Source organism: Lepus europaeus, chromosome 9 (assembly GCF_033115175.1).
Source record: "Lepus europaeus isolate LE1 chromosome 9, mLepTim1.pri, whole genome shotgun sequence".
Taxonomy (NCBI): domain Eukaryota; kingdom Metazoa; phylum Chordata; class Mammalia; order Lagomorpha; family Leporidae; genus Lepus; species Lepus europaeus.
The window spans coordinates 14,403,935-14,418,603 of record NC_084835.1 but is presented as its reverse complement, the minus strand read 5'-3'; the positions used below and the strand labels follow the sequence as shown (position 1 = coordinate 14,418,603).

At 63.6% G+C, this 14,669-nt stretch overlaps 1 protein-coding gene across 1 annotated transcript; it reads left to right on the top strand.

Moving 5' to 3' along the window:
• The first annotated feature begins 2,338 nt into the window (after positions 1-2,338).
• Positions 2,339-11,446, top strand: CHST13 (carbohydrate sulfotransferase 13). Its single transcript, XM_062200098.1, has 3 exons — positions 2,339-2,434; positions 8,396-8,478; positions 9,899-11,446. Exons 1-3 carry the CDS (start codon positions 2,341-2,343, stop codon positions 10,742-10,744), a joined length of 1,023 nt encoding a protein of 340 aa, XP_062056082.1. The 5' UTR covers positions 2,339-2,340; the 3' UTR covers positions 10,745-11,446.
• The last annotated feature ends 3,223 nt before the right edge of the window (positions 11,447-14,669 follow it).

The following is a 14,669-nucleotide window of genomic DNA, read 5'->3' as shown; positions in this document are numbered from 1 at the left end:
GCTCAACGTGTGTTATCCTCTAGTTCCATTTTCCAGGGACTTTTCTAAGTCCCTCATGTGTCAGTCTCTGCCTCTGGCTCCAAAGACCCATGGGCACAGGTTGCTAGGAGACTTTTGTCCCAAGGTGTGGTCTTTGACCCCGATGCCTGCGTCCCTCAGTCCCCTGGCACCTCCTGGGTGAGAGCAGCACGTTTTGTTCTAGGCAGACAGCCCATACCGAGCTCCTAGGTAGCGTCAGGATGGGGGCTGGCTGACCAGATGCCTGGGTGCTCGGCCCCACCCCGCACAGCCAGGGCAAGGTGGGGGTGGGGGAGGGGCTGAAGGCCGAATTGACTGCCCACAGCCAATGGCTGTGACTCTCTAGGTCACTGTCAGTGTTGAACTGAACTAAGCGAGAGCACCCCCCCCCCCATAGCTGGGGTGTGCTGGAGCCTGGGCCGTGGCTGGGGAGAAGCCCCCATGTGCCTTTGTAGGGTGAGGAGGAACCACATCTCTCTCAGCCTGGGAGCTACAGGGTGGCCACTGCCCAGAGCAGGAGGCCGCCCAAGGCCGAGCCCAGGCACCCCCAGCACGCGGCCACTCCAGCAAGGCCACCCCAGCTGGTGTCTCCGTGGCTCCGTGGTCATGTGGTATGTCACTCCTGTTTTCTGTGCCCCACCAGGGCAAATGATGCACCGGTCTCATTCTCACTCCCGCTCCTGGACCCTTAGCAGAGTGGGCATTCCATGTCTGCCCAACGAGTGAGCCTGTGAGCAGGCAGCAGGACACAGAGGCCTCTCTGGGGAGCCAGGCGTCTCCACCCTCCCGCACCCAGACCACCACCTGTTTCCAGGGAGGTCTCTCGGGAGGAGGGTCTGAGATGCCATACTCAATTTTGACCACCAGGTGGCAGACAAGAGCACCAACACTGAGGGACTGAGGGCTCCAGGGGCTGGACAAAGGGGGGGGGGGGGAGAACTCAGGTTTAGATGAGACTTGCGGTGGGGGGGCACTGGATGTGGATGATCGGGAATCCTGGGCCCCAGGCCCGGCTGGGACCCTCCCGTCCTACCTGAGAGCTCGGTTTCCCCTTGCCACATCACCCTTTAAAGTCACACTTCTTGGCCAGCAGAACTATTATTTGCTTGATATTAAGTGGACCTTTTAATACTTAAATAAATGCAATCGTAAGGAATTTTTAGACCCTCACTGCAAGAGGAACCAGAAGCACTTGCAGGCCGTAACTGTGAGATAATCAGGATACGGGATATTTACCCGTTGCTAATGTCTGTCCCATTGCACCTGCACAGCCCTCTGAGGCTTAGGTCGCCCTGATGTGCAGGGACCTGGCGCACGGGGCGTGAGGCGACCTTCCCCTTCTCACACGGCCAGTGAGCGGCAGTGGCAGTGTTTGGAGTCACCAGATTTTTCAGAGCAGTTTTGAAAACAACTCAGGCTCAATGCACACGCACACTGCTAAGCATTGCCTCACACATGCACACCCACACACACAGCCACGCTTCCTGCTGGCCGGACTTCCAGGCAGCAAGACCCTGGGGTCTGGGTGGTCTCTCCCCCTCTTCCCCCCCACCCCAGGGGCTGGGCAGATGTGTTTATCTTTCAGAGGTGGACTTTGCTCGGCCCTAACCCCACTGGCCCTCCCAGCCCCCTCCCCCCAAGTCCTGGGTCCTCCCCTGGTGCTGGGGGGCAACTGTGGGGGACCAAGCAGGACAACAGCCCCGATGCCTGGGGGTCCCTGAGTCCCCCCCCCCCCCCCCCCCCGTGACCTGGGACTCGGGCAGGACCTGGAGGCACAGGAGGGAAGCCAGGCGACAGAGTGGCCCTGGAGAATGGCAGGGGTTTCCCTTGGGCCTGGGGACAGGGAGGGGGCCGGGGCGGGGTGAGACAGGGGCTGCACCAATGGGCGCCGGGGCTCGCCCCAGGCCAGTCTGGGGGCCCCTGGAACATAAGGAGGCACTGCCCGGGAGGGGTCTGCTCCCCCAGCCGGCCTCTGTGACCTGCCTTCTTGGCCTTGGGTGGACGACACACCCAGGGAGCCTCCAGGGGGCAGCGCCTCCCTAGGCACCAAGGCTCCTGCCCTGCCCCTCCCCGCACTGCCTGACCACGCCCCCCTCTGTCGGGCGTGGGCGTGAGAGGGCCAGGCCCAAGGCCCGTGGATTACAGGGATTTGAGGGACTGGGGCCGGCCACCCTGTCTCCACCCCTGCGCCTGGCTTGGTACGAGCCGACCGCTGGGAGGGACTGGGCGGGCAGAGCCAGCCCCAGGGCGGGTCCTGGGGCCCGGCCCCGCCGCCCCGGGCCAGTCTCCTGGGACTGCACCCCCGCTGGCTGCCCGCACAGCATGGGACGGCGCTGCCCACGGCGCACGCTGGCGGCCGCGTGCCTGGGCGCCGTGCTCCTGCTCCTGTGCGTGGCGCCCCGCGCCCTGCGCCCAGGTGAGTGCTGGCTGGGCCCCGACGGCGACACCTGCTCCTCCTTCTGCGCGGGGACTTCAGGTGGCGCGCGGGGCGCTCACGACCCTTGAGGGCTGTCGATGCCCCAGCCCACCCGCAAGGGTCTGCTCCCCCTCGGGACGTCTCCCAACGCAGAGGTGCCCATTCGGGCGCCGCGGCCTGGGTCCGACACCAGGGTCGCTTGTGGGTAGCTGGGGCCATTTGGCCAATCGGAAGACAGCCTCTCTACCCTCACTACGTGGTTTGCAAGTAGGCGCGAGTGGGAGGGGCGGCTTGAGGCTCCCAGGTCCCCCGCAGGGGGTCCATCTTTGGCACTGCTCACGGCTTAGTGGACTGCCAGGCCGCCTGCCCGCTCCCGACCCGGCGTGCGCTCAGTCTTCACTCTGTCTCTCCTCAGAGCCTCTCCCCCGTCCCATGGCCAGGGCGGGCGAGAGGCTGGTGTGGACGGCTAAGTGTTGGCTACACAAGCCCCCTGGGGTGGGCGTGCCCTGGCGGGGGCCCTTCCTGTGTGTAAGGGGGCGGGGGAAGTGACCACTGCCCTCCTCACCCTCAGGGTGGGCTGAGTCTGACCCTTGCATCCTTAGGACAGACCGGGTCCTCGCGCCCACGTAACCACGCCCCCGGGTGAGCGGGAGCCAGGGCAGTGGGGGGAGCCCATGGAGGGATCAGCAGCAGGCAGGCTGCTGGACGCAGGGCCGCTTGCCTGGCCCTACCTGCCTGGATTTGGCCCCCCCTTCCCTGGCCTCGGGGGCCCCTCTACAAGGGTGCCCAGTCTTTGCTTGCAGGGCTGCTGGATCGAGGACAGCAAGAAATGCCCAGTGCTGAGCGTCCTCATCCCCTGACTCCCCACCTCCCTCTTTCCCTCCCCCCGTCACTGCCCACTGCCCACCGCCTCTGGCCCAGGGTGGGGCCACCACACCTTCCCCTGTGTCGGAGCTTCCTTCCCGATGCCCCTAGGAGGGGGCTGGGGTCACTCCTTCCAGCCCCTGCCGACCCTAGCCTGAGCCGGCTGTAAGCAGGTGCTCCTCGCGGCCCAGCTGAGCCAGTATCCCCTGGTCCAGTCCTGGGTGTGGCCCCAGTGTCTGTGGCCGGCACAATCTCTGTCCACCCAGTCATTCTGTAGAGGGATGTTTACCCAGTCCCGGGCACAGGGCACAGGGCAGGGCCCCCTGGCTCGTGGGTCTGAGAGAGAGGGGGCGGTGGCTCACTGAGCCGCAGGGAGTGTCCGCAGAGCACCGGGCAGGCTCGGGGGACTGTCCACACACCGCAGGTCTGGCTGTCCCCGCATCTCTGCGGGACACCTCCAGCCACCTCCTCCACCCAGCTTCAAGAGAAGAGAAACAAACCCAGGTGCCGCTCACCCCCCAGCCTTTGTTCCTCTGACCTCCCCCCACCCCCTGCAAAACCTGGGAAGAGGGGTCCAGGGGGCTGGGAGACAGGCGATGACACTTAACCTCCTGCCCAACTGCTATTGTCAGAAACCCAAATCTCAGCTCTGTACCCTCTGCCCACCCACAGCCTAGGTGCTCGGAGCTGGAGTTGGGGGCGGAGAAGGGAGCTGGGTGGAGGGGGGAAGGGCCTGTTCCCTGCAGAGACCACCAGCTCCCTACCTTCCCAGCTGGACTGCTGCCTCCCCTCTTCCCCTGGAAGCCAGCTCCTGTGCAAGGGTGGTGTGCAGGGGTGCAGGGATGCATCCAGGAAGCGCCCTCCCCTCTCTCCACTCTCCATCTCCCTCCTCTGGTCCCTAGCACCACAGCACCTGCCAGGGTGGGCCCGGCGCCTCTGCAGTGGGCAGGAGAGGACAGCGGGGTTGGGGGGGGACCACGGAGACACCACCAGCCCCGCGGGCATCTCCAGCTTTTCATGAGACACTGGTGTTCTGGCTCCGCACAGAATGAACGCAGTGACTCCCAGGGAGCCAGGTGGTCGTGGCCAAGGCACTTGGCCTTGGAGCTGAGAGGCTCCCGGGCAGGCGTGGCGACAGACTCCTCCAGTGCAGAGGCTGGGTTCCTGCCGGCCCGCCGGAGGAGGCCTGAGCCGGGAGACGGCCGCCGGCAGCTGCCCTCTCTCCTGCACCGCGGGCCCCAGCAGTAGGTCCTCTCTGCCCGCTTGCTCGGCTTAGCCCCGGGCCCTGGGCTGTAAGCCCTGGACTCCTTCCCCAGCCCTGGACCCGGCTCACTCACCCCCAAGGGAGGGACCGGAACCCGGAGCCATCTCAGCGAGCACAGACCCAGCCACAGACACGCCGAAGCCAGAAAGGGATATCTGTGCCTTCAGGCATGGCTGTTTCCAGAGGCTCACGGCCCATCCCTGGCCCTAGGCCTGCCGTTCCTCTATGGTGCTGGTCTCCCAGCCATGCCCCCAACAGCTTCACCTCAGCGACCCCAGCCAAACAGTGGGCTCTTTTACCGATGCAATCAGAGTCCCAAGAATAGAGCTCATTGGCCTGGACTGGGTCACGTGGTGCCTGTCGCTGAACCACCTACTATGGCAGAGGGGTGCGGTGCTCTGATTGGGCAGGCCTGGGTCACATGCCCTCTGCCAGCGCCCGTACGAGGGGATGTCCATCAGAACCTCACGGACTGAATGGGTCTTAGTGCGTTTTGCATTGTCACAGCAAAATCCCCCAGGGGCTGGGTCCTTTATAGAAAGCAAGGCAGACAGGGGGCGTAAGCGGCACCCGTGGAAGAGCTCACATGTGGGGAGGAGGAGACCGGGGAGGGTCAGGCTGGTGCCACTGCCCCGGGAGCTAAGCCTGCCCTGGAGGGGCCCTCCCGAGGGTGGTGTCGCCACAGTCCCCCGACCCCGCCTCAACACGGCCACCTTACGCCAGCCCCTGCCGTGCACGCTCAGCCTGTACCCAAGCACAGAGCACAGCTGCACGCACTGTGCCTCTCCTGCAGGGAAGTCGAGTTGGCAGAAGGGGGCGTGGCTGCCGGTGGCCACTCCCACACCGCTGTGCATTCCGGGTACGGCTGGAGCGCCCAGAGCTCAGAGGCACGGCCAGCCAGTTACAGATGAAGAGGGCTGGCAGGCGGGATGGATGCCCCAGCAGGGGCGGCGCTCACAAGCCCACCTTTGGCTGTGGAAACTAAGATCAAGAGACAGGACACGTGGGGCCAGGATTTAGAGCCCAGGCTAAATGCCAACGCCTTATTCTTTCCACTTTCTAGGGCAGGGGCATTCAGGGTGGGCTTTAACGGCTGCCTAGGAGCTTTCCCACAGGGAAAATATGGAAAGGAAATCGCGGGCAGAAGGAACGGCACAGACGAAAGCAGAGGGGGGGTGGAATAGGCTGGTGTGTTCCGGAATGTGCTGTGCGTGGAGCTCAGAGTCCTTGGGAGGGAGGGGGAGAGGGAAGTCGGAGATGTGGTATAAGATGGCACTCACCCTAGAAGTTGGGGTGCTGTCCCTAGCCCCTTCCGATAGAGCTGACCTCCCAGGCCGTTCGACTCACACACGAGCCACAACATGTTAGCCAGAGCAAGTGCCACGGGTCAAGGAAAAGGAGAGGTGGGGGAGATCCTGTTTGCAGGTTTGCAGCTGATCCAGGGGCCCTCTCTGCAGGGGGGGACGCTGGAACTGAGACCTGACCCCCTCCCTCCGCCTCCCCGCCACTTCCTGGTCCCAGGAGAGCTCCCCAGGCCGAGGCGGCGGCTGGTGCACTGGCCATGAGGACGGAGCCCGCTCCTTGTGTTCTGTGATTGGTGGGAAGGCCTCCGGGTCGGTGAGCCAGGACACGGGGAGGGGCCTGGGGAGGAACCCGGAATTCCTGGGAGCATGTGCGGAGCCTCGGGAGTCCTGGGCTCGCCTGGGTGGGCCGGGCAGGAACAGGAGACTCAGGGGAAGCTCCTGCGGCTGTCCCGGGATCGCCGATGGGGCCTGCCCAGGGCTGGCTGCGTGGGGGGGCAGTGGGAGCAGCGGCCTGACCATTGTGGGGGCCAAGCTGATGGCAGTGCACCCAAGAATGACCGGGGCGGACCAGGCTCCATTCCAGATAGCCTGGACTGGTTTTTCCTGGTGAAGGGCTTGTCCCCTGTGTTCCTTGTCCCCCACAGGGACAGCCTGAGTCGGGGGCACACAGGTCACCCCCAGGAGCCCTGTGGGGGCAGGCATGGGGCAGGGCAGACCCCAGCGGACGGTCCCCCATGGGGTCAGTATGGTTTCGCCTGCTCTGAGCAGCGGCAACTTATTAACCAGGAGCCGCGTGGCACAGCCTCTGCTCAGCAGAACGTCCCCGCAAGAGGTCACCCATGCCCCACCCCCCCCTCCCCCTGGAAGAGGACACGAGTCCTTCTGTGGGCGGGAGTGGGCGTGCGGGGACAGGGCCGATCGCAGCTGGAGGTCCCTTCATGTGGCCAGGGTGGCCTCCTTGCACCATAATGGAAACAACCGGCCTGGGGGTGCTGGGGACAGACAGGGGCCATGTGCAGGACGGCACAGCCAGGAAGCAGACACAGGCAGGCCTGCGGCGCCTGGGCTTACATCCCATTCCAGCACAGCAAATACGCTGTGGGGCCTTGGGCGAGCGGCTCTGCCTCTCTGCCCTCGGTTTCCCTATCTGTGAAATGGGGAGAACAATGCTGCCCACCTGACAGCACCGCCCATCGGCCTACCCCCCAAACCCAGAATCCCGAGGGCCCCACTGGGCCGCAGACACTTCCTGCACCCCCTTGTTCACCCAAAAGCTTCTAGCCCACACTGCAGTGGACACCTTGGGGTGTTGGGGTGGCCCTCACACTGGCGCCCTGTGCAGGGGACCGTGGCCTGCCTATGAGGCTGGGGCTGGACCATGGGCATGGCTGCCCACCCTCCAGCTCTCCCAGACTGCTGGCGGCTCGTGCCCCTTCACCTGTGGCTGGCTTGCTGGGGGCTCTCAGAGCCCCTCTGCCTGCTCATCAGGCCTCCCTGGCTCTGCCTCAGTTTCCCTTTCTCCCAGCCACAGCCCCTGCCCTTCCACCTCGTTCTCTGCCCTGCTGACTGCTCTCCATAGCCTTCTCTCCCCAGCCCCTGCTCTGTGCAGGAAGACGCCGTGTGGCTCCCCCACGGCCGCCTTGAGCTGTCCTGGGCCCAGGAATCTCCAAGGTGGCCTCGTTCCCAGCGCTCCTCCCCTCACGTCTCCCCCTCCATGGCCAGCCTGCCCACCCCGCAGATCCCAGGGCTCCTCCACCCATGCAGTGGGCAGGGCGCGGCTGGACAGAGGCGGCCCGGGCCCTGTAATCACTGGCCACAGCTATTCTGGGCCTCTCTGGTGCCCGCTCCTCTCCCTCTCCGCCCACAGGTCCTGGGGGGAGGGGGTCTGTTACGGGGCCCACGTTCTTGCAGGCTGCGTTCTGGCCAGGAAGGAGCAGCCCTCGGCAGGGCGGGTGTTTCCGGAAGGCTGGGTGCCTCAGGGTCGTGATGGGGGTGGCGCCTCTCCCTGGGCCTTGTCCACAGGCACTGGCATTTTCTCAGTCCCCAGCCCCGGCCCGCAGCAGAGCTGGCACTGGGTGACAGCCAGAGAGACGCTTCTCATGGGTGAAAGGGCAGACAGTACGCACTGCCTCCCAGCGTGGTGTGGTGCAGGCCTGGCCGAGGGGACGGCTGCTGTCCTTCGGCAGGAGGCAATGGCCGTGCCAGCCCCCAGGCCGGGCCTGTCCATGCTTTGAGGAACTGCCTGACATGGCGGAGGTCACCTGTCACCTCATTTCATGACGACAGCCATGTTCCTGGGGCTTGTGCAGCTGCCAAGAAGTCAGCCATAGGTCTCGCAGAGACCCCCAGGTGGGGTCCAGGGGTGGGTCCCAGTGCTGGGACCTCAGGCCCCGTTAGTGCCTTCCCCACTCCATCAACCCCTCGGAGCCAGGCGGTCACAGAAGGCTTGGCCCCAGGAGGTGGCCAAGTGCCCAGCTCCATGCTCCATCCCCCGATCCTGCCCTGACACCTCTCTCCCATCCCCCACAGCATTTGAGAGCAGGCCCCTGGGCTCCGGCTGGCTCAGTGGGAGGAGGAGGAGTCCCTTGCAAATGCTCCACGACCTGGACCAGGTAAGTGGACAAGGGACCCCAGGGATGGCCCCACTCCCCCGGCCACGGGAACCAACAGCCCCAGTGCTAACCTGCCGCCGCGGGCCCCGTGGGGCTTTCCCAGCTGCAGGCTCTGTGCAGAGGGCAATGCCAGGGGCAAGTCTCAGGGGTGAGGTAAGAGGCCCGGGTCTCCAGCCACCTGCATGCGCATCTGCACCCGACCCACGGCAGTGTGAGGCCACACCGTGCAGCAGTGTGCCTCGTGTTGCAGTGTGACTGAGTGAACCAGACCCCGTGCCTACCCTCGGGGAGTCCACACAGTCCAGGGCGGGGGCTCCAAATTTCAGTGCGTGCTCCAACAGGAAAAGGTGCATGGCACCTCCTACCCCCCACCCCCAGATTTTCAACCACACGGACCACAGCTTGCTAGCCCCACACCCAGTGTCTGCTGAGGCCCTGATGAGACCACACACTGCCCTGCCCCCCACACACACCCCGTACAGACACTCTTCCCAGTACCATGGAAGGACGGCCTGATCACCCATCCATGTTGAAAATATTAAATCAAAAATGTACTCGTCCTGCCTGGTGCAGCACACCGGCCACCCCAGCCGCCCTGCACACTGCCTGTGTCTCCTCGTGGCTCGGGGGCTCAGGGGATCGGACTGCTCACCACCGGCCTAGGAGAACGCCCAGAATCCACATACGGTATCCACTGCAGGAGCGTCGCTCACCTCAAAGCATCTACAGCCGGGGACCAGCTGTACTCTAGCAGGAGCCCCACGCCCTGGGCCCCCGCACACAGGCACACACACAGGCACTTGTTCAGACAGTGTGTACTGGGCACCTACTGCCTGCGGTCTGCTCAGGCCAGGGAGATCCAGGGGCCACAGATGGGCTGGGTTCCTGCCGAACGGAGCTGGCGGTCCCTTGCAGTGTGTGTGTGGGCGGAGCCATCGCCCCATCACCTGCACTGCCACGCACTGACCCATGTGCTAAAGGGGACGCACAGGTGTAACAGGAGCTGTAGCCAAGAGGGTCCTCGTTTAGATGGGGGATGGCAGACTCTGAGAAAAGTTGAGACCTGAAGTAGCGACAGAGCAGGGGGTGCGCCCAAGGGGTCACACCCTTCAGTTGCCAGCCGGGAGGCTGTGCCTTGCTGGCCGTGGGCCCTGTAGAGAGCAGAGCAGATGCCTGTTAGTCTCACCGTAGCTGGCTGCCAGGATCAGCCACGGACGCGGGGCGTCTGATGGCACTTAGAAGAGCCTGTGTCTGCCTGGCGGCCCGGCCTCTGAAGCCGGCCCCTCCTCTCCGGCCAAAGCCGTCTGGAGACCAGTTTCAGCCTCTTTGGTCAAGCCAAGTTTCCGGGGCAGGGAAGGCTGGCACCCCAGCCGCCAACCCAGCCCTCAAGGTCCCGTCCCCTGTCCTCTGTCGCCCGCAGGGCCCGCGCTCGCCCCTGGCCGAGGCGCACCGGCAGCGGCGCGACCTGCTGCGCCGCGCCTGCAGCCGCCACTCACGCCGCCAGCGCCTGCTGCGGCCCGAGGACCTGCGCCACGTGCTGGTGGACGACGCGCACGGCCTGCTCTACTGCTACGTGCCCAAGGTGGCCTGCACCAACTGGAAGCGCGTGCTGCTGGCGCTCAGCGGCCGCGCCCGCGGGGACCCGCGCGCCATCCCGGCGCACGAGGCGCACGCGCCCGGCCGCCTGCCCTCGCTGGCCGACTTCGGCCCGGCAGAGATCAACCGGCGCCTGCGCACCTACCTGGCCTTCCTGTTCGTGCGCGAGCCCTTCGAGCGCCTGGCGTCCGCCTACCGCAACAAGTTCGCGCGGCCCTACAGCGAGGCCTTCCAGCGCCGCTACGGCACGCGCATCATACGCCGCCTGCGTCCCGGGGCCCAACCCGAGGCGCTGGCCCGCGGCCACGACGTGCGCTTCGCCGAGTTCCTGGCCTACCTGCTGGACCCGCGCACGCGCCGCGGAGAGCCCTTCAATGAGCACTGGGAGCGCGCGCACGCGCTCTGCCACCCGTGCCGCCTGCGCTACGACGTGGTGGGCAAGTTTGAGACCCTGGCCGAGGACGCGGCCTTCGTGCTGGGCCTGGCCGGGGCGCCGGGCCTGCACTTCCCCGCGCCGCCACGGCCGCGAGCGGCGGCCGCAGCGCGCGACTACGCGGCGCGCCTCTTCCAGGACATCAGCCCCTTCTACCAGCGGCGCCTCTTCGACCTCTACAAGATGGACTTCCTGCTCTTCAACTATTCTGTGCCCGCCTACCTGCGGCTGCACTAGCGCGGGGCCGCCTCCCCTCCCCCCAGCCTGCCGGTGCACCTGCGCCAAGGCAGCTGCTTGGAGGTGCGTTCCCAACACGGCTCAGGAGGCGCTGGTGCTGCCGGTGCTGGGGCCCCGCAGAAGCCCTGCACCCACGCTTGGCTGGTTGGCAGCCCACCTGGTCACAGGTCACGCCTGGTTTGGGTGCAACCTGCTTTGGGCAGCCAGCCATACAGCTGTGCGTTTGCCTCTACCTGTGCCAGCTGACGGGCACCTCCCCTAGGCACTCCGGGGTGGGCAGGTTCTGCGTAGGGAGCTTTTTTTTTTTTTTTTTTTTTTTAAGGCCCCGTGACGCCACTTTATGGATCAGCTCTGCCTCTGTGCAGGGAACAGAATGTAGACACATAGCCTACCCAGGGCTCCGCCCACCCCACCCCCACCAGGACAGTCCTGGGCCAGGAGAGAGGCCTCTCCTTGGCTGCACGCAGGGCAGGACCAGCCCTGTAGGCAAGGCTCCCCCCTCTTCCCATCCAGGGGCCAGCGTGAGCCTCCTTCCATGGTGCCAGACAGGACAGGCTCACCTGTCCCCACGTGGCTCACGCTTGCTGTCTGGCAAGCTGCTGGGCCTCCCTGGTGTCAGCAGAGCCCATGCTGCCGCGCTGGGCAGGTCTGATAGGATGGGGACGGGCATGTGTTTGAAATAAATGTTTTGTTACTTTCTGACATTTTTGGTGTGTCTCCACTTCCTTGTGCCGTTCTCTTGGCGTGGAGGGTGTGGGGCCACCCGATCTCCAGCAACTCACTGAGTCTCTGAGCCTCACATCCCCCTACCACCAGATGGTGTAAGCAAGCCAGGTGGGGCCCCAACACAGTGGCGTAGTGGGCTAAGCCTCTGCCTGCAGTGCCAGTATCCCATATGGGCACTGGTTCAAGTCCCAGCTGCTCCTCTTCCGATCCAGCTCCCTGCTAATGGCCTGGGAAAGCAGTAGAAGATGGCCCAAGTGCTTGGGCCCCTGCATCCACATCAGAGACCTAGAAGAAGCTCCCGGCTCCTGGCTTCAGATCGGCGCAGCTCTGGCCGTTGCAGCCATCTGGGGAGTGAACCAGCGTATGGAAGACCTCTCTGTCTCTCCTCCCTCTATCTGTGACTCTGCCCCTCAAATAAATAAATAAAATCTTGTAAAAAAGAAAGCCAGGTGGTTACGAAGAGCAGATATGATCCCAGCCTGGGTTCCCACAGCTCCGAGGGGTACATGCAGAGAGGGGGCACTGTGACAACCTGACCCCAGCCAGGGCTTAAAGCCCAAACCAGCTCGGCCAAGCCTGGGCCCTGCTGGGCCTCCGCCTTGGGCTGAGGATTTGTGTGTACGTGTGTGGATGTGTGTGTGGACGTGTGTGTATGCTGGGCCAGGAGGTGATGAGGGCCGCCTGACCTGCTGGCTTTGGGGAGACAGCCAGCCCTGGGAGTCCCCTGGGAGAAACTGAATGTCCCCTTAGTGACTGATGTCAGCTTCCATGGGGAAAATGCCAGAATTTTGGTAAGGCTGGAGGTTTTGGAACTCTAGCACGGAGATGGGTGGCTGGAGGCCGTGGAGCTCAGTAGCTGCGAGCCTGTTTCCATCACACACACATTGGTTCGAAGCCAGCGTCTCGCCCCCGATGGATCACAATTCAATGTTACTCTGCTCTGTTCCCCTCTGTGCCTGGACATTCTGACACTTGTCACACTGACTCCCTCAGTGGGTGGGGCAGCCGCTACACCGTCCCGCCGTCAATGTCCCCCACTCACACTGACACCGCGGGCACCCGTGCTGATGGCTCGCACGTAGCTGTGTCCAACACCACACAGCCCTGTGCCCTTTGCTGTGTGTGTGTGGGGGGGGGGGGGGGGAGGACCCTGCCCAGACCCTCGAGGGCTGCAGGGAGCTTAGGCAGCTCTGGAGGTTTCTTCCTTGTCACCTTGCTGTCCTAGAGGGTTCTACCTGCTCTGGCTGTCCCCTCACCCGTTTCGTCTTCAGCTGGTGTCAGAATGTCGAGGCCTTATGGATCACAGGATGACCACCTGCTGCCCAGAAGTGGGGCCCTTCCTGGTTGGGCCAAGTTGGACAAGGGGGCACCCAGGTGATCGCCTATTCAAACCGTATTCCAATTCCAAAGGGACCCAAGCAGGCATTGAAGTTGCACTTGAAGCTTCACTTGCCAGCTTCCCGCTGTCTCAGAGCTGCGGGCTGCTCACCTGGATCCCAGCACGGAGCAGCTCTGGTGGCCGGGGCCACAAAGGCCACAAAGGTCCTTCTCTGGCTTTCATTGGCAGCAAAATAAATGTTTCTCTCTCTCTCTCTCTCTCTTTTTTTTTTTTTTTCCAGTTATGGGGTGGATTTTTGTTTTACTGTGTGGCTTTGTCATCTCCCCAGCTTCCTGGGAGGTTAGACTTGGGCTAACATCGATCCCTGCTTCCGGTCCACAACACCATCTCATGCCTTACTCGGTTTTAGAGTCTCAGCTGTGTGCATCTGTGTATTTCAGCACCTGGCCAGGTGGCCTAGGGCGAGAGCAAGCCCAGAGCTGCTCCAGTGAAGTGTGGGACAAACCAAGAGGTCAGCAGAGCCTCGGACACAGGAGCTGGCTGTTCCATCCGCACTAGGACAAAGGCGCACACCTGTGACACAGGCACAACAGCAGTGGCGGGGACAAGGAGCCGGACGGCCTCACTTAGACGCACAAACGCACTTAGGCGCTGCGAGACCGCTGCTGACGTCTGTAGAGGAATTGTGCGGGGAGGGGCTTGCTGAATCACCCCTCTGTTGCCAAACGTTTACGCTGGTTCCCCCTTTTCCGCATGGGATTTTGCAACGTGCAGCTTCCTGCAGGGTTTGCGTCCTCCTGCGAGGGTGCTGCACACAGGCGGACACAGTCTGCGTCAGACGCTCCCGGGAGAGGGATTACTAAGTAAGCACCACGCACAGGATACGGGAGTCCCATACAGCATCTTAACTGCTAAGCCAAAGGTCCATCTCGAGAGATTATATTTAAAGTGGGAGGAGAGGTGTGGTCACGGGGGAGATGCCAGGGGGGTGGGAGCTCTCAGGAGTGTATCGGGTGTGGTCACGTGCCCACCATGGTCATGCTATAGGCTCAACACGCGTGACTGGATTTTGCTTCTATCAAATAGTACCCAGCTTTAAACATTGGCAAAGACTGGAAGACATAACATGGTCCAAATGGAGATAGGTCTGGCTTCAACCCAAGAGGGCGGGACTCGGGGGCGAGGGCGGGGGCAGGCTCAGGGAGGAGGGGCACTCCAGCCCCTCTGTGTAGACCAGAGTGCAGCACGGGAAGCCGGCATCCTGCTGCTTGGCGCAGCGGCTGTGGGCTCCACGGGGGTTACGCCAGCCTCGAGGGGTGGCCCTGTTTACTCATGCACTGCTTCCCGTTAGACACTGGCACTATAGGGGCAACGTCAGACTCTAACAGGGTTACATTCATGTATGACAACTTCAGAAAAGGCGGGCCTCCCTCCCTGACCGCCCCCAAGCTCCCCAGAGACAACGGCTGCCTGTCTACCTGTTCCACACCCCCTTTGAACCAGACAAGGCGGGTAGCACGCTCCCCACACTTTACTACTCTGCTTCCTGAACACCCTCCTAAAACTCCTTGCAGGTGAGCGCAGATCGGTCCTTATGGAGTGGCCTCGCTGTGGCCCAGCAACCCTGCAGGTCAAAGCTCATTAGCCCAGCTGACCACTGGAAAACAGTGGCGGCTCAGAGAGGCAGAGGGACAGTCAGGGTGGAAGTGGGATTTGAACCTGCAAAGTTTATTAGCATGGCCTTGTCTGTAGGGAGACGGGGAGTTCCTGATTCGCCACAGCCAAGGGGTTCAAGCCTTTGTGCCCACTGCCCCGGGCATGCCAAGGAGAAGGTGGCCCTGAGGGACACGGCGCTGGGCT